Genomic DNA, 19,997 nt, shown 5'->3' with positions numbered 1-19,997 from the left:
CATTGTCCCACCTAACTACCTGAGACAGGTAAATTAATATTAAATAGAAATTACCCGAAGTAGACGTGGAAAGTTTACTACTAAATAAATACAAGTTTGTTGTGGGTAATGAGAATGTTCAGAAATAGACTGTGGTGATTGTTTATACTGAATTTTGAGTGTATTCGAAGCCATTGAGTTGTACGCTTTAAAATGGGTAAAAGATAACTCATTGGGTTTAGTATGTGCTTTGCATGTAGGAAATCCAGTTTCAACATCCAAACCCACGTGATTCCCTAAGCATAGCAGGAATAAGTAGGAATCTGAGCACAGAGCCAGGAGTGGCCCCCCATATGCCACCAGGTGTGTCTCCTCCCCCCCAAAAAATGGCTAAACAGCACACTTCATATTGTATATATTTTACCATGTTAAACAAAAACAGGCAGAAACGCTGAAGATGTTGTTGTGAGACTAGAATGAAGGAAAGAGTGGGGCAAGGGCTACTTGATTAGAGGGGTGTGTGTGTGTGTGTGTGTGTGTGTGTGTGTGTGTGTGTGTGTGTGTGTGTGTTGGGGGGTGGAGGCGGGGAGAAACCAATGGTACCAGGGCGAGATCCTGACTTATGTCATTAACAGGTGATCCGAAGGAAGACTGGCAGGTGAGCCACAGCCAATGCAGGCAAAGTCCCATCCTATTCTCAGACCTCCCCTGGGACAACGCATGGTGTAATAGAAATGTTCCGGAGAGTGACATCACCCCATTTTCCAGCACACTGGATCAGTTGAATAATGAAATTCACAGGTAGCAGCAAGCCTTGCTGACCACCTAGGGTGCACTAGATGCCGTGCTAAGTAAGCACTGTGCAGGTATCCTTTTAGTCTTCACAATCACCCTCAGAGGCATGTTTGCCCTCCTTTCATCAACCTTCTGCTCCACCCGATTGTGGGTAGTTCCCTCAGAAACACCTCACACAGTCAAATTTCCACATCCGTGTTCCTTTCCACCCCCAAAGACTGCAGTGTCCTTCCCAGCCGCTCCTGGCTAGATTTCCTTCCACTCGCCCTTCCAAGCCTTTTCCAGTGTCATCAGTGCTGCTAAGTGTTCCGTGTGGTCCAAGTCAGAATGGGTCATTTCCTCTTCAGCGCTCACCCAGCACTGAGCAATCAAACAATAACATCTCAGAGCTGAGGGCTCCGCACCGCACTTGGAGGCTGCTGTAGAACTCCAGCTGTTCCCTCCATCTCTGACTCTCCCCCAGGTGACTCTCAGAGCCGTTCCCATTGAGAAGCACTCTTTAAATGTTGAAGGGGTCCCCCCTCCAAAGTCAGAAAATGAGTATCAACAAGCTACATCGAGGTTGTAGGAAACTAGCTTCATGCTCGCTGAGCATCAGATTTGCTAATTCCCTTCCATTCTCTCTCCAAACCACCCTGGCAACTTTTTTTCTGAATGCTGCACCTGGTTTCACCTTCTAAACTTGGCCTCTGTCCATCAAAGGAGAGCAGCCTTTTACCCTATAAAAGCCCGTTAATTTTGGACACCTCAAGTCTTTCTTCCATTCAAGTGTTCCCTAATGTCCTCACTAAACCAAAACCAGCACAAAGGAGAAAACTGACTTTTTTTACTTCTTTTCATAGTATCTAGTGCAGTGCCTGGGCCGGAGAAGGTACTTTACGAATTGGTAAATCACGAACCCTCTTTCCTCTTAAAGGAGCCCCCAACTTCTGAGAGAGGGATTAGCAGAGCTTGCTCTCTCTCATTTGCTAAACTTGGACTAGTTTCTCTTCAATAATCAGTTAAATTATGTCTGCTTCCCCCCACCACTACGACTAATCACCTTGACATCTGCACCCCACTCCCCTTATCATGTAATTCTTTCTGCACTGGCGAAGGGGGGTGGGGAGATAAAACTAAGCCTGCCTTCTCTTGCATACCTAAGAAATCTTTCACTTTCTGCCAGACCTTTTCCAAAACCTCACCCAAAAGGAGATTAGTTCTGCAAACCTGCAGGCATGAAGAGGCCCTCCACTCATTTTTCTCTAGCCCCCCCCCCCCCCGCCCAAGCACCACCATTCTTGCTAATTCTGTGCAGTTATTTTGGGATCCCTCTCCACAACCTTCATGACATTTTCATGTTCAGGTCCTAAAGTTGGATATAAAAAAAAGGAATTAAAATAATCTATTCTACCATGGGTTTCTGCAGCTTTCCACAGGCTAGAGTTGGGGTGCGTGTGCCTAGTTGGATTGCTTTGCCCTGGACCATGAACACAGTGCCATGTCAGAAAAGTCATGTTAATGTCTAGGCTTGTGGGATGTGCATTTTTCTTTTCATTGACATCACTTAGGTTGACAGGATGGAATCTTAGGGGTTCGCTTCATACTTCAATCTATATGCAATACCTCTCCCTCCACTAAAGTCCCAGTGTCTTGTTTCCATGTTTTTCTTTAAATTTTTTGCAACAAATACGTTGGAATTAGCCTCAGCTCCCCCGATTCACTCGCTGATTTGGATGCAGCCACATCTGCGGGCTGGTGGCGCAGACAACATCGGGTACCGAGGAAGAGAGAAGCAAGCGACAGGCAGCTTGCGCCCAGGTGTCTCCTGCATCCTTGATCAAACCCTCACCACTTCCTCTCTGGCACAACTGGGTGCTGCAATTTTCACAGATGCCGACAATCTCCCTTTGAAATGTGAAAGTTGGCTTCCAGAGTGTCTCGTCCCATTGTGGACACAGATGCCAGCTTAATGAGAAGTTAGAAACGTTCAGGAGTTGAGACCAGGGTTTCCTCCCTCGGGCAAACTCTCTTCGGAGCTCATAGCACTGGGGAACAAAACGGGGCTTTGCTGACTGGCTAGAGTAGGGATCCACTGCAGAGCCGGCCGCGGGTCGCTGGATGTTCTTCTCTGCACCTCTTCTTCCTTTTGCAACAGCAGAGTCCCTGGGAGAGGGAGTGACATGACCACTGGCGGAGAACAAAGACTATAAAAAGCAGATGCTCTCCCCCATCCCCCACCCCCTGTGTAGGTTGAGCATCCATCCCGTTAGGTGAAAGGAACTTGAGGATGCAGAGACACCTTTGGCCCATGCTACTTCTTCAAAAAGCACGTGTGTGGGTGTTAAATGGCCCGGGAATAAAAGGGCTGCCCCCGCCACCCCAACCTGTCAGACAGCTCTCTGGGTGAAAGACGGCCTTAGAAAGGCCACACACTGGCCTCAGATAAGGCGATCAAATGGGAGCTTTGCAGAGTTTGGCCGGCTCCAGGCAGAGAAAGCAAAAGGAAACTTGGCCTTGGCTCTCTCGCATCCTTTTTCAACTGATTTTACAAGAGGATGGATTTCTTTCCCTGGTAATTGGGGACATTGGCTCCCTGGGGACTCAGTTTCAATTTCCCTTGACTCCTGGCCACCAGAAAGCCAGATTCCCCTAAATCTACTATTTGGAAAAAGCAGGGGGAAGAAAAAGAAAAGGTGAGAAATGGATTACATTCTGAAAGAAGTAAACATGTGCCTACAAGACTATTTAGGTTATTTTACACTGGACCCCATTTGCCATTTGCCATCTTGTACCCGTATTTGTTGCTCTTCTTTGGGAGGGGTGCGTTTACACCTATTGATGCTCAGAAATTATTCCTGACTCTGCTCTCACGGATAATTCCTGGTGGTGCTCAGGGGACTGTATGGGATGCCTGGTATCGAACCCGGGTCAGCTGTATGCAAGGCAAGGGCCTTTCCTGCTACATTATGTCTCTAGCCCCTGCTGCTCCAGGACAGAGACTGACAGTAGAGATAGAAGTAGAAGTCGTGGAAGATGAACCAATACTGTTTCCAAATGCTCTGAATAAGGAAACTGGGCACTCCGCTGTGGATTCTCTCCTGAATGATTTCTACTCTATCAGAGTACAAATTATGAAAGAATTCCCTCTGCCCATCCCATATAAGCATATAAGCACCTCTGCTTCTTTCACAATACCCAGAAAATCTCGTAACTACTTGCTCTCCGCTTCACTGCCCAACCCTCGTAGGAGAAGGACAATTTAGGTACCCTCTATCCTGGAGATTCCTAACTTTCTTATTCCTTCTGGGCAAAAGGACCTTAACTAGAGTGATCACTTGCTTACACCCTGTTCTTGTGTCTATTACTTGGTATTGTTATTTGGTTTGGGGGAGGTCACACCCAGCTGTACTCAGGACTTATTTTTGATCCTGCACTCAGGAATCACTTCTGCTGGGGCTCAGAGAACCATATGGGATGTTGGGGCTCAAACCCAGCTCTGAACGTTCAAGGCAAGCACCCTCCCTACTGTAGTATCACTCTGGCCCTCTTGTGTCTTTTTTTTTTTTTTTACTTTTTGGGTCACACCGAGCAATGCAAAGGTGTTACTCCTGGCTCTGCACTCAAGAATTACTCCTGTAGGTGCTCAGGGGACCATATGGGGTGCTGGGAATCAAACCCGGGTTGGCCGCTTGCAAGACAAATGCCCTACCCGCTGTGCTATTGCTCCAGCCCCGCTTGTGTCTAGTGTCTATTATTAACTCTATACGAAGAGAGTCTTGAAATCTAGGACTGTATAAAGGCATCAAAAGGATAGAGAAATGAGGCTTATCTATCCAATTTATGAGTCACCAACTATAATGCTATCTGCTTCTTCCACAGGAGGTGGTTCTGGTGCCAACACTGTAGCACTATACCACTGTCATCCCACTGTTTATCTATTTGCTCGAGCGGGCACCAGTAACATCTCCATTGTGCGACTTGTTACTGTTTTGGCATAGTGAATACGCCACAGGTAGACATGCAGGCGAGATACTCTAGGTAGCTTGCCGGGCTCTCCAAGAGGGACAGAGGATTCGAACCCGGATCAGCCGCATGCAAGGCAAATGCCCTACCCACTTTGCTATTGCTCCAGTCCCTGGTGCCAACAAAAATCAAGAAAATCTTCAAGAAGGAAGATGTGACAAGGGGACATGTCCATGTCCAAACTCTTAGTTGTTGCCCTTTCCGCTATTTCCATCTTTCACCATTTAATCTTTCCCAGCACTAACTACTCTGTACCTGACATTAGTGTTCATAGACTACCCAGAATGTGCAGGGGGTTTTTTTCTATTCAGTAATCTTTCGAACTTCAGATTTTCCATAGAAAATCTTTTGAATTACACTGATAATATTGTTTTGACTGCTTGCACCAAAACTCTAAAGAAATATTTTTCACTCTGGAAAAATGCTTAATGCCGCGGCCCGTGCGGCCAACTTGAACCTCGGCCGAAGAGAGGGAATGAGAGTTGAGTGGGCTAGGGAGGACTGCATGCAATATACGGCATACAGCAAGCTTATTGAAATCCAAACGGGGTTATATAGTCTTGTTTTAGCAACGATCAGCAGGTTACATAAGTGGCATAAACATTATTAATCAAGCGGTGCAGGCAACTTTATTTTTGCCAATGTTACTTGTTTTTCGGTTCCTTCTCTCAGCCTTGAGAAACATGGGAAAACAGATGTGGCCTTGAGCATGGCCATGGCAGATACGAGCCAATCCTCCCTTCAGCCTCCTCTTGAGTCCAGCTGCCAGAGCATGGTGGCCCTTCAACTTTTCTCACGAGGCAGGTCACCAGAGCATGGTGGCCCTTCGACCCCCTTTCCAGGCTGGCCACCAGAGCATGGTGGCCCTTCGGCCACCTGTCAAGGTCAGCTGTCAGGGGATGACTCGCCCTCACGCCAAGTTTCTCCATACCCATTCCCGTTTACAGGAACTAAGGTAGGGAGTGCCTAGGCCCCCTCCTCACCCAGTCCCTGTTTACAGGGACAGAGGCAGGGGGTGCCTAGGCCCGTCCCCAACAGCTTAAGTCTTGATACCAGGAGATCAGAACCATTTCATGAACTGGAACTTAGGGTCCCCATGAGCTGCAGAGAACTATGCAGAGCTCAGCTACAGACTCTCTCCCACCACACACTTGGCCCACCTCACCCGCTCGAGATTTCATCTCTCTCCCAACGGAGGGGTAATGGTAGAAGATGTCTTACAGTAGAAAAATAACCTATTCTGAGGACAGAGTTGAATCTTGTGCTTGCCACGTGTTCCTTTGCTGCCCTCGGCTGTGGCTTAGCTAGTTAACCAACTCATGGCCGACACAGTCTTCTAAACTTGGTTCTCTTGAATTTACTCTATATTGTTCTCTATATGCTTCATGTGCTTTGAAGGTATATGCAGCAAGCATGGGGCCACGGGGACCGAGCTGAGGCTGGACATCTGTGTCAACAAACCTGTGGGTTTTTTATCTTTTTGGGTCACACCCGGCAATGCACAGGGGTTACTCCTGGATCTGCACTCAGGAATTACTCCTGGCGATGCTCAGGGGACCATATGGGATGCTGGTAATCGAACCCAGGTCGGCCGGATGCAAGACAAACGCCCTACACGTTGTGCTTTCACTTCAACTCCTTAATAAACCTGTTATGGGGTGGGGGGAGACCAAATATACACCAGATTCTCCGGATCTAGGGGTACAACAGGAGAAAGACACTCCCGACCTCACTTCCTTCTTCCTTCCACAGATTCGAAACGTGGCAGCCAACCTCTGCATCGACAGCAAGCACGGGGCCACGGGGACCGAGCTGAGGCTGGACATCTGTGTCAAGGATGGGTCTGAAAGGACGTGGTCTCACGAGCAGGTGGGGATGTCGCTCCCGGAAGTCATGGGAGGTGGGGTGGGAGGAGCTGAGACAACCACGAGGTTCTCCAGCAGGGGCCTGGGAGGCTCAGGGAAGACTCGAATAATCTCACTAACCAGCTCTGTGCTGAAGGGACTTGTTCAGCCTCTGTTTCTCCTGGGGGCAGCTGTGGAATGGGTGCTTTCAATAATGGGGAGAAGGAGGGAGGCGGAGTGAAGTACAAAAGATCTGGTGCTTGCCATGCACGTGGCCAAACTCTTCTATCCTCAGCAGTCCATATGGCTCCCCAAGCCCACCAGGAGAGATCCCTGAGCACAGAGTCAGGAGTAAGCACTCAGCACCACCAGGTGTGGCCCCTAAACAAAGAAAATAATAGGCAGGAGGTTTGCTCTTTAAGGCACTTCACTTACCTATCTCTATGTCTCTGCTTTTGCCACTCTGGAGAAGTCCGTGTTCTCTCAAAGTCTTTTTTTTTTCTTTTTGGGTCACACCCAGCAGTGCACAGGGGTTACTCCCGGCTCTGCAGTCAGGAATTACTCCTGGCGGTGCTTGGGGGACCGTATGGTATGCTGGGAATCGGACCCGGGTCGGCCGCGTGCAAGACAAATGCCCTACCGGCTGTGCTATCGCTCCAGCCCCCCCCCCCCCCGTGTTCTCTCTCTCTTGAACACGTATTTCTTCTCTTTTTTCTCCCCACACACTTTTCTAAGGAAGTTTCTACCCAAAACGATCTTGCTTCAACGAAATTAATAAACTAAAATAAAAGGAGTGTAAGAAGTATTGATTGTGACCCTTGTCGTCTAGTTCCCTTCCCAGAATGAGCGTTTGACGGACAGTCCTGTGGAGGACCGTGGCTCTGCCTCAGAACTCATGCTTTATCTTTCTTTTCATGGAAGGCTCTTTGTTCTCTAAGTCTGGGGGACTTTCAAAATCTTATTTTCCCCCTCTGCACTCCATTGAAAAGCATGAATACATTGCCTGTTCCTCTCACTGCAGTAGCTTAGAATCTTACACATAAAAGATAACTTTGAAAAAAATAATACCCTGATATCTGTGGGATGCCTCAAGACTATTTATTGATTTTGACTGTAAAGTATTTCCATGCAAGTAAGTTCCTGAGTGAGATGGGATTCCTAACAAACTTGGAAACTTCCATTCCGGGTAAGAAATGCTTTCCTCATTCCCTGGGACCTGCAAAGGAGAAAATATAGAATTGTGTCCTCCTCATTTTAGTGTTTTAATTTTACACCATAGAGTATTTCAAATAGGAAGTGCTATGCTTATTGAAACTGGCGTGCACACTGAGCCCAAGGAATTCATGCAGCTCTATAGCAATCACCAGAGTTTCGTAAAAAGAATAAAATCTACCGGTCCAGTGAAAGCCTCTGCCATATCCTGTTTCCCCACCTCCCCTGCTATTTCCCAAGATCGGGGCAGTGAGGAGCACAGCTTCACTTATTGCCACCTCCTTCATTACCCAACTTGCATATTAAATGGGTAAAGAAAAGGTGTTCAGAGACCTTAAAGAGTTATTCAGAGACACTGAAAATTAGCTTTTGGCAATTCCCTCTCCCCGTCACCTTGACCCCAGAGCCCCATGTCTTCTTCCTGTGTCACACAGCAGCCTAACTCAGGAGAGAAGATCTAGTTCAGGTCCCTGGTCCAGTTCAGAAGTAATTCAACCCACCATGGAATCAACGTTTCCCCTCTTCTGGTGGCTGAGCTGGTCCTTGGGTGTTTATCCCACAGCTTCTTGGGGTCTGGGAAGGATCAGCGGACAGGACGGTCTGAGCTTCAACTAGTTGAATCTGTGGGTCCTTGGAAATTACTAAGTCTTTCTGAACCAGAGTTCCTCCCTGTTGAAGCAATGACACTAACATCCACCTCTCAGGCAGGGCTGTTAGGAAAATCAGTTGACTCTGATCGGCAGGGCCCCCCCACACACCATAGTTCCCCCTTGGAAAACTCACCCAGCCAAGCTGTATACCCAAATGCCTGAATCAGGTTTTCTGTTCTTATCCACTGAAATGTTCTGTAATGAAATATATGTCTGATTTAAAAGGTTGCTTGACAGATGAAAACAAATATAAACTGAAGCAATTCTACTGCACACACTGCAGATATTGGTGATTCATTGTTTTACCCCCTGGCAAAAATGCAAATATATATATATATATATATATATACATATATATATATATACACATATATATAAGAGAGGTGTAATTCAGAGAATTGACACCAGAGGGCAGCACTAGACAAGCAGACACCTGCAGACGCGGGCGAACAATACTTGCACCTCCTAGTACAGAGTCTTCCCGGCACATACAAGCATCCGGCTGTTGGGAGACTAAACAAGGTTGAAAGATGTTTTAAAAAATCATATTTGAGATATACATCATTATATACTGACTTGGAAGTTAAAACCTGACATGGTACCCCTTTTCCAGTAATGAATTCTGAGCTTCAGTCCATGTGTTAATGACAAAAATCAAGACCCATTCAACCTGAATATTTCGATTAAAATTCTTGGATAAGTGAAGAAAGATGGAACTCGAACTCGGGACAGCAAAGATCTAGGTGTCCTTTTTCATTCAAATCATCAAAGAAGGGACCCCAGGATAGAACAAGGGTTGGTGCAGGCTTTGCTTGTGCTAGAGCCACTTCCATCCGGTCCCCACACGGTCCCCAGAGCATCTGCGCATCACTGCGTGCACCCTTTGCGTGGATCGGGAAATCCCTGTCCGACAGGACCTGTGCAACGCCCTCATGGAACCCAGGCCAGATTGGCTGAGTATCCCCCAGCCGGGGATCACCTGAGCACTGTTTAAGAGCTCCTCATACCCCCAAAATCTTTTTTTTCCCTAAAAGGAGCATTTAATGGAGTTGAATTATCCTGCTGCCCACAGCCACCTGCCAAAATAGCAAAACTCAACACCAATGAAATCACAGAATGGTCAAACCCAGGAGTTTCTGGGAGTCTCTGGAGCACCTCGTAGGAGAATCTGCGTTTTTGTTGCAGCTGTCTAGACAAAGCAGGTATGGGGTTCCTTCTCCCAGTGCTGTGTGATGGCTTTTAGGGCGCAAAAAAGAAAATAGATAGAGCCCATTTATGGCAAGGCCTGGGAAGATGCTCCCCCCTTCCCAATCTGCCCCCGGGTCTGCAGGAGGGGAAGCTGTAGAGAGGCCACCAGGTGATGGAGATGAGCCGAAAGCCTTGCTCTGAGGTTCCCCGGAGCCTCAGGGAGCCTTGCAGCCAGCCAGCCTGGGTCCTGGAGAGGAAGCAGAGAAACTCTCCCTTTCCACCAGCTAGCAAGCGAGGAGCTGTCCAGACAGACCCAGGAGGAAGCAAGTGGACGCTGTGGGGGTTTCTGCAGCTTTGGGATGCAGCCTCCCTCCCTCCCTCTCAACCACCCGGAGAACAAGCTGCCAGGAGGAATATGCACTCGCTGGATTTCTGCAAAGCAAGCAAAGCAATAAAGTGTAACAACCCCCAGAGAGAGCAATATTGCCAATCCCCTCCAAAGGGCAGCAAGAGGGGGATAGATATCAAGTGAACTAGCAGTCCCACCTGAGTGACCTGATTCATTTCCTGTCGCTAACAGAACGCCCACCGCACAAACCAGTTACCCTGTTACCATTACTGCGGAAAGCTAAGAATTGGGAGTTGTGCATGATCCATTTGCCTCTATTTTTGTTTGTTTGGGGGGGTGACACACGCAACAGTGCTCAGGGCTGACTCCTGATTCTGCATGGTGTGGAAGCCAGCTAGACTGCAGAATATGAGAGAAGGCAGCTTTTTACATGCTGATCCAGCAATCTGCCTCTGAGTCTATTTTGAAGTGTCACTGGAAAGAAGAAAGTAGAGATATTAATATTCATTTACTCTAAAACTGAGGGCTTGGAGTGGAATGGTGGTGGGGTAGGGGGCAGGGGTGCGGGGGAGTTACCGCATTGGAAAAGTAAAATTTAAATATCAATGGTAAGGAATAGATTTACCATATAAATGTTAAATATTTTAGCTAATCTAAATATTGATGGTAAGGACCAGCCCATGGGGAGGGGACAAACTATGGCTATCATGAAAACATCACCCAGTGCAAAGAATAAAAGTTCTGAGACCAGAACAGATTGTTTAGCTTCCGGAATGTAAATTTAACGTGTGAGAGGTTTAATATCAGATTGGATTGATGACCAGGTAATCATAATAATAGCAACAATAATATCTGAAACACTGAGAAGAGTACAGGTTTAGCCATCAGTCTGCAAAGTGAAGAGTGGTTATTACATGTCAGTTTCCACGGGAAAAGGCGTGGGCGTGTGACATTCGAGCATTCAGTGACCGAGAACCGCTTTCCCAAGCTGGATGACAGCAACGGATGGATGAAGGCCCAGAGAAACAGGGCCCCAGGCTGTCCGGTAGTCGGTTTATTTCTCTCTTTTCCCCAGCATAGTCCGATCTCTCCCCCTACAGCACAACTGTAATCAGAGTTTAGTTGTAGTCCCTGTCATCATAGCTCCATCAACTAGGCTCCTCATAGACCTCAAAGTCCTCTGTTTCGTTATCTACTTCCTACTCCCATCATAGTCTCACACTCTTCCACTTCCAGTCATCATCATCACTAGTCCTCCTTCTAGGGCCAAAGTCCCAAAGTCTCAGTTTTCATCCTCCCCTCTTTCCCCTTACAGCATAGTTATATAGAAACCATGAAGGGTTGGGGTACAGTAGGTGGGGTTGAACATAACAACAAATAGACGTAAAGCTGCCACTCCCTCAGGAGGTTAACTCAAGGGCAAAATCTCATCTGAGGGTTCAGCACTCCACATTACGAGGAGATCCGCTCAAGGGCGGGATTCCATCTATGGTGTATTACTTTCTTCTTTCCCAAGCTAGTAATCCATTTAAACCATCTTAGTAAATTTACTTATAATAATTCTAGTCATTTGGTGTGAACACAGTAAGAGGTATATTAAGCTTAAATGTTGGCTCTTCCTGGAGACATCTCGCTATATACTCCAGACCATAGTCCTCAGTCCAGGTTAGTCTTTCCTAAACTCACTAGGGTCCTTAATCAGTTACTTCTTTTTGGATCATGACAGAATTTGTCTATGATCATGCTCTTAACTTATTATTCTTATGGCACTTAGCTTGTCCCCTTTCGATGCCAGTGTAGTTTACAGCTTTCCCTGGGTCCTCCAGTCCCTTCATCAGGACCCTGCTTTGGAGGATGAAAAGAAAGTAAAGGCAACTGAGGTTTAAGTTGGGTAAATATGATGGATGCCCAGGAGTAAATATTATTTGGAGTCAATTAACTCCCATGTTACAAAGCATAGCATCAACTGTCTTCCTGTGTCTATACAAAAAGGACATTGTTAAATAAACCATGTAAATGACATGAAGGAAAGAGAAAGGTACGATTATTAGTGCTTGATGAAACTAGGTGTATCTCAGGGGCACTGTTGTGGGAGTGGCTTAATAAATCTTAAGCTTCCTTCAGGAGGAGCAAGGACAACACAATGTTATACAAAGTTGTGTTGTAATAGCCAACATGGACCTAAATGTCACTAAAAATCCAAGATGAAATTGTGGCAGCCGATTACTCAGTTTCTTTTTTTTTAAGTTTTTACTTAGTTTTAATTGAATCACTGTGAGATAGAGCATTGCAAAATTGTTCATGATGGCATTTCAGTCTTACAATGTTCCAAAACCCATCCCTCCATTAGTGTAATTTCCCAGCACCAGTGTCCCCAGCTTCCCTCCTACCCCTTCAGGTCACCCCCACCCCAGCTTGCCTCTATGGCAGGTACCCTGCTCTCTCTCTTTTCTCTCTCTCTCTCTCTCTCTCTCTCTCTCTCTCTCTCTCTCTCTCGCTCGCTCTCGCTCTCGCTCTTTCTGTCTCTCTCTCTCTCTCTCTCACTTTAGGCATTATGGTTAGCCCCTGCTTGCTAGAACACAGCTATTCTTTTGGACATTAAAAAAAAAAAGAAAAAAGTTCCATTTGCTAAAAAGCAAGCAAAAAAAAATTTTTTTTTGAAAATAAGAAAAGAAAGCATCAAGAGCCACTTAACCTCTGCTGGTCTATTTTTTCTCAACTGCATAATAAGTGACTGTGCTAGACAATAATTACAGTTGATTTCTCTGCCCTTCTATGTGAATTTAAGAGAGAGAAGAGACAGAGAGAGGGGATAAAGAGAAAGAGAGGTGAGAGAGAGGGAAAAAACAGCAGCAGAAAGACAAAGAGAGACATAAATAATCAAGATCATTGTTTTCTGGGGCTGGAGTGATAGCACAGCAGGTAGGGCATTTGCCTTGCACACGGCCAACCCAGGTTCGATTCCCAGCATCCCATATGGTCCCCTGAGCTCCTGAGTGCAGAGCCAGAAGTAACCCCTGTGCATCACCAGGTGTGACCCTAAAAAGCAAAAAAAAAAAAAATCATTGTTTTCTGCTTTGGCTAGGGTGGCTTGTAGAACCATGAAAATAACATATTTAAATAAAATAAAGACTCAGTAATACCAGTGAGTAGTGGGTATGCAGACAGACAACACCAATGGCCTGGATCCGGATATTTCTATTCCAATAAAAGGGAATTAATTGAATCTAAAAGTCATTGAAGCTTGAAAGTTTAAAAATAGTAATTATTATTGATATTGGGGAACTTGTTTCTGTTTGGTGCGAGGGAGATAGAAAAAGAGAAAGAGCAGGTAGAGTGTTCACCTTGTACGTGCCCACCTGGGTTCAATCCCCAGCATCCCATAAGTGCCCCAAGCACCAGCAGGAGTGATTCCTGAGTGAAGAGCCAAGACTAAGCCCTGAGCATAGTATGGCCCCCAAACAGAAATGAATAAATAATTTTTTAAAGAGAGAAGAAGAGAAAGAAAACTTTCTCTCTTACTATGGGTTATAATTCAAAACGTTCTAGAGCATCCTGCAGAATTATTCTTACCAACCCAGCAAGTTAGTTTGTCTGATTTTATTTTATTTTGTTTGTTTTTTTGGGGGGCCCATACCCAGCAGTGCTCAGGGATTACTCTTATGGTACACTCACTTGGTGTACCATAAAGCTCAGGGTATCATATGGGATGCTAGGTAGGCCGCATACGAGGCAAATACCCTATCCATTGTACTTTCTCTCCATCCCCTCATTTGCTCTTTACTCATTAAACTTAGCTTTCATTTAAGTCATCTTTTTAAGAGGTTGAGTTTGGAGACCACAGAGGCTGCTCCTGGCTCCTTGTTCAGAGATCACCACTGACGATGCTCTGGAATTTAAGCCAGAGATATAGTACAGGATTAAAGACACATGGTAGACAAGTTCCATAAAGTCCACACTATCTCTCTGACTTAAGTCAGAGTTTTCAAGTTAGTAGCATCATTCTTTTTCAATTAATCTGCTCGTTCAGGCTGTGTGGAATTTGTCCTGATAAGATTTTATCTAAAGGAAGACTGTAAAGACCTGGGGTCGGAGTGATAGTGCAATGGGTAGAGCACTAGCTGACTGTGCCATGGGTAGAGCACTGCCTGTGCCCCATAGGGTTCCCCAAGTACCGCCAGGAATGGTTCCTGAGAACAGAGCCAGAGGTAACCTCTGAGCATCTCCAGGTGTGGCCCCAAAACAAAACAAAAAGAACCTAAAGGCCTTCAGTAAAAAGTTTCATTCTTTCTCTTCTTTGAGATGGGGGAGAAGAGTTGGGGCCACACCCTGCAGTGCTCAGGACTTACTCCTGGCTCTGTGCTCAGGGATCACACCTGGTGGTGCTCGGGCATTCCTATATGGAGCCAGGGACTAAACCAGGATCAGCTGATGTAAGGCTAGTCCCTAAACCCCTGTCCTATTGCTCCTCCCAAGCCTCATCCCATCTCCCTTATACTTCTCTGGGATCTAACAGAAGCTCCTCATTGCCATTTTCTGGCTATAGTGGCCACAGAACTCTGACATGTGCCTTTTACAGCACCCATGATGCCAAGAAGATCCAGTTCCTTCTTGTAAGTCACAGCACAGGTCTCCAACGCTACCAGACCCACTACCATCGGCTTCAGTCCCTCTCCATTAAAACTCACTCTGGCTTTCTGCTGTTCTTACCCCGTTAGCTCTTCACATTTGGATGGAGAGAAGATGTTCGACCTGGTGAGCCACTGCACACGCGGAAGTTCTGCTTCGATGCCATCTCACACAACAGCCCGGTCACTCTCTACGACTGCCACGGCATGAAGGGCAACCAGTTCTGGGGGTACAGGAAGGTAAGGTGCACACAGAGGAGTTTGGCAGACTGCAGCCACCCCCAAGGTTTTTTTTTTTTTTTTAACTCAGGTTTTATTTTTTTCCTAAATCCACAGTTTGGGTTTGAATGGTTACTCAGACAGCTATAAGTGCAGCTGGGGCACTCGGCAGGTTAGGTTAGACAGATTAGGCAGGTACTTGGGAAACCCAATGGGGCACCAGGCACCGAACCCCAGGTTAGGTGAGAGACAGAGACTTGCTTTGCTCATTATGTGTATGACTGTCGCAGTAAGTTATAATAGAAAGTGGCTTGGAGCCAGACACCAACAGTGCAAGGGAAAGATCTAGTATCAACTTAGACAACTCCCGGAAATAGAACTATAATTCAGGAAACAAACATAAACCTGTAGAAAGTGTAAGAACCTCAATTCACACACGCACAACACAAACTCACACATATTGTCATATCTATTATTTATTTTAGACTCAGACTCGGGGAACTGTCTGGGTTCTGGCAATTACATTTACATAAATATTTATAAACATCCTTGTAGATGGCATTGCTACAATCCTTACACAGGAAGTGGCCCATTTGTATTTTGGCCAAAATTTTACCCAGAGGTAAATTTATTGGGGGCATATAAAAGTTTAAATAACTATAAAGTTAACATCTGGGGATGGAAAAAAATAGCTCAAACACTTTATTGCATTGATAAAATAAAAAACAATTATCTTAAAATATTTTTATTAAATTGTCTTTTTACTATTTGTTTGGGGGTTATACTCCGCTGTGTTAGGGGTATGGCCAGGGTTTATTGCTGACTCTGCACTCAGGGATCTCTCTCAGCAGTGCTCAGGGGATTATGTGGAGTCTGGGGATCGAACTTGGCTTACCACATGCAAGCAAATACACTACCCACTGTGCTATCACTCTGCCCCCTAAGTTGTTTTTCAGAACTGCTTAGAATACCAGGCTTCTTTTTCTTTCTTGTTTCTTACGGCAGGTCTTGCCTGTTAGTTATCAATATTCTAGAAACTTTCCATTCTGCCCCTCCAGGCCAAAGAACCAGACAGATAGAAGATACCCTTTGTTCTTCTTTCTATGCTCTGGCATCCTCAGCTGTGTGGTGGGCTATCAGGAACAAGTCATCCTCATCCTTTTCATCATGAACTTGGCTAGCCTGAGGCAGAAGCCATGTCAGTATCCCCAAAATTACAGAAAGCTGAAGGGAATTTTCATTCCAGAGAATCAGTATGGCAGGGATACTGATTTGTGTTCCTGTTCCCTGTGCTCTGTGCTCTGTGTGTGTGTGTGTGTGTGTGTGTGTGAGTGTGTGTGTGTGTGTGTGTGTTGGGAAGGGGGGGACCTAAATCACACTGAAGTGAGATTAGTTGGTATACACATTTTATCCTGCACACCTCCACCCACACCACGTCTGGCCAATTGTAACTATGCATCCAGCTAGTTCAGCTAAAAGTTCAAGGTCCCACTGTTCTACAAAGCAACCATTGAAAATCTAAGGAACTTATAAAAAGATGGTATTGGAAATAATATCAGGTAACAAGGAAATCACTGCCCAAGGGAAACATCATTCTTTTCCTTGTTAAATTTATAACAAACAATTAATCCTGTCAAAGGCTTTCACTAGTCAAGATGACAGAGTTTGCATGGTGTAGCACAATGAACAAGTCTTTTGTTTTGGCTTTTAAGGTTGGATTTTGACCTTTACGATGTACTCTCTGGGCACGTCAATAAAACCTCTGATTTGCCATTTGCCTGGAAGGCTGGTGGTCCCTCATGACCAGACCATTTCTCATTACTGTACATGTATAGCAAGAGAGACAGAACGGTCAATAATGTGCAATTAAGCCAAGAAAATACACTTGTTTTCATTAGGAGATTATAAGAGCTTACAGATGGATAAGACCAACTAATACACGTACACACGGAGCTCCCAGAGAAAAGAACTTCTGTGGTGGTTTCCAGAGGTAACTCTTAGAGCCTTCACACTTTAAACCTGGATCCCCGGGGACTTTCGAAACAAAACCATTCAATGTGACCAAGTGTGGCCCTTCCCTCAGATCTCTTTGTAGCTGTTGTCATTGCATTACTTAACTAAAAGTGCTTGGACTTTCACTCCTCAACTGCATGTTACATTCCTTGGGTATGTGTATAACAAGTGGAATATTTCTACATAACTAGAAATGTGCCAAAAACTCAGAACGGGAAATTGCTGAACTATCTATGTTGTGGGACACTTAAGCCTATTCATTTATTGTTTTAGAAAGTTCTGTTTGTTTCCAAAGCTATGACCAAGGCATAAAGAAACAGAACACAGTCAAAAATCTCTCTTAGGGGTGTTGCCTAATCTATCTGGATTGGCCCTGGGGAGAGCCCTCTTTTATTAGTAAATTCACAAATAATCTAGTCCTGAAATTCTTTTTTTTTCCCAGCCCTGAGACTCTAACCAGAAGTTGTACCTTTTGACCATTACCCATTCCCTACACTTTAATTATTTTTAAATGTGCTCTTTATCACTATATAAAAAAAAAGGAATCCTTTATCCATGGTTTTGTGACTAGTTGCTCACAATAGCAGGAACCGCATGCAAGGAATTGCAGACTTGGTTTTCTTTGACCACCAGGGGGACCCCGTTACAAGAATAATGAATAGTGGAAGTGACCTCAGTAAAAATTTTTAAATCCTCACTCCATTCACGTGAGAGAAAGGTTTAACTGACCACTAAGACACATCAGCTCCCTCGCCCAGTCAGTTTCTCTAAAGTCCACCCTCTCTTCGCTTCTAAATCCATCCCACCTTCCTCCTAGATTATCCCATAGCTTTACATACCGGTCACCTACCAGCAAGCTTCCTCCCATTCTTAATGTCATCCATCCTTCACAGTCTGGTCTTATAACGGCTACCTGTTGATCCAGATGTGCCCTAATTCATTCTGAAACTGAAAAGGGGTCTTGAATAAGTTACTTTACATTTAGAGGTTTCAATTTCTTTATCAGTCTGATAGGAATAATAATTGAGATAAACTATGTAAAATTTCCAACACAATTCCTGACAATAGTATTTCATTTATGTCTGTGTGGATAACAGATCCCTTTTTCACATTGAACATAATGATGGGAGATATCACTATGTCATTACAGTATACTGTATCACTTACTATAAGCTATCCTATTCAATTTAATTGTTATACCTAATCATTGAACTAATCTATCCTGATTAGCCTATGATAGTATATGAGCAATATTAAGTATTGTTAGCTCAAAGGTCTCTTTCCTTTTTAAGTTAAGAGCTATTTCCAAGTATTTTTTTAAGTTAATCATTTTCCTGTCATGTAATATGTCTTAATTTGGGTTTCCCCAGATATATATTCTGAAGAGAAAATTTGTGTGGAAGGGGTGGGTTATGGCCCTAAAACAATTTTGATTGGGGATGGGAAAGTATTGGGAGTCCATAATGGGTTACTCTAAAGCAAGTATAATGGTGGGCAAGACCACCACTACGGACTCTGGAAATCAAAGAACACTCTTCAGAGAGCAAGGGAGGAGGAATATTGATTTATATACCACTCCAGTCAATCTTCCATTTGCATCCTACTGAGGTGAGTTTATTCTCTGATGCCTCTGGGTTGTTGCATTTACAGACAGTAGTGTTCTTTTTATTAAATTTATTTTTTTAAATTAGTGAACACCGTGAGGGTGCAGTTACAGATTTACCCATTGTCGTGCTTGTGTTTCCCTCATACACTGTTGAGCACCCATCCCTCCACCAGTGCCCATTCTCCACCACCGATGAACCCAGTATCCCTACAGATAGTGGCATTCTTGAGGCCAGAGAAAGCGTTTGGAAGAAAGGCAGACTGCCTGGGAGCTGTAATTTGGATCTATAAGCACCGAAAATGGTGTGACCTGAGATCTACTGGCATGGTCCAGGAGAATCCATTTGTTCCACCTCCTTGGCTCTGTTCTTTCCCCTCCTCTTTATGCCATTCTATAATTATAGAGTGAGATCATGTGTGTTGATCATTTTGGACATCTCTGTAAATGACCTATTCAAGTCATAGAATCAGTTAACATTATTTGGCTTTGGGGGTTGGTTTTTCATACCATATTTGAGTGCTTTGTTGAATGCATGTTTTTAAGTATCTTACTCCAATGTCTTAGCCTTTCTCTTTGATGAGCTGCCTTGATAAAGAGCTGACCTTAGGATTAATGTGTTTATGTGTTCTGTTTCGATAGCGCAGCGGGTAGGGCATCCGCCTTGCATGCCTCTGACCTGGATTTGATTCCTCCGCCCCTCTCGGAGAGCCCGGCAAGCTACCAAGATTATCTTGCCCGCATGGCAAGCTACCCATGGCATATTTGATATGCCAAAAACAGTAACAAGTCTCACTATGGAGACGTTACTGGTGCCCACTCGAGCAACTCGATGAGCAAGGGGATAGCAGTGATACAGTGATACAGTCATGTATTCTGTCTAGAAAATCTTTGTTCACACCTAAGCTAACCTGGTAAACTTTTAAGTTTCTGTGGGAAGCATTGCTACTTAATCTTCTACGTTTTTGGTACACAAATCTTTAAAATATTTTCAAGAAGATCAAGCCTATCACTGCTTAGCGATTACTCCCAACAGAGTTCAGGGAACCAATGGGAGACCAAGCATGGAACCCAGGACCTCCATATGTAAATCATGTGCTCCTCCTCTTTGAGCTATTCCCTGGCTCAAATACTTGAAATACTTCATATATATACATATACACGTATATGTATATATATGATTTTTATTCTTTTTTCTTATATCTAATTAATTCATCACCAATTATTTAAAAGAATATTTTTCTCACTATAGTCAAATGACACTTTCATCCTAAGTTAAAGGACCTTAAATATGAGTCTATTTATAAATTGTCAGGTTTCTTTCCATCAGACTATTCTTAATAAAAAGTAACAAAAATAAATTAACCTAATTTAATGAAAGATGTATCCAAAACCCACAACAGAGTTCACTCTAAGTGTGAAATGTTAAAGCTTTGCTTCAGAGACTGAGAATAAAATGGAATATCTGTGATTATCACTTCTATTCACCACAGTATAGGCCAATCTACCCAG

General features: G+C 44.6%; 1 protein-coding gene across 5 annotated transcripts in view; it reads left to right on the top strand.

The window, feature by feature from the left end:
• GALNTL6 (polypeptide N-acetylgalactosaminyltransferase like 6) overlaps window positions 1-19,997 on the top strand; it is a 1,098,691-nt gene that overhangs the window by 1,060,179 nt on the left and 18,515 nt on the right. For all 5 annotated transcript variants that reach the window (XM_055118910.1, XM_055118897.1, XM_055118904.1 and 2 more), the window contains 2 exons: window positions 6,532-6,648; window positions 14,741-14,890. In XM_055118910.1, coding sequence (XP_054974885.1) covers window positions 6,532-6,648; window positions 14,741-14,890 — 267 coding nt within the window. The remainder of the gene's footprint in view (window positions 1-6,531; window positions 6,649-14,740; window positions 14,891-19,997) is intronic.

Source organism: Sorex araneus, chromosome 1, assembly GCF_027595985.1.
Source record: "Sorex araneus isolate mSorAra2 chromosome 1, mSorAra2.pri, whole genome shotgun sequence".
NCBI classification, from domain to species: domain Eukaryota; kingdom Metazoa; phylum Chordata; class Mammalia; order Eulipotyphla; family Soricidae; genus Sorex; species Sorex araneus.
Note: the sequence above shows the minus strand (reverse complement) of the source record. Positions and strands in the feature narration are given on the sequence as shown.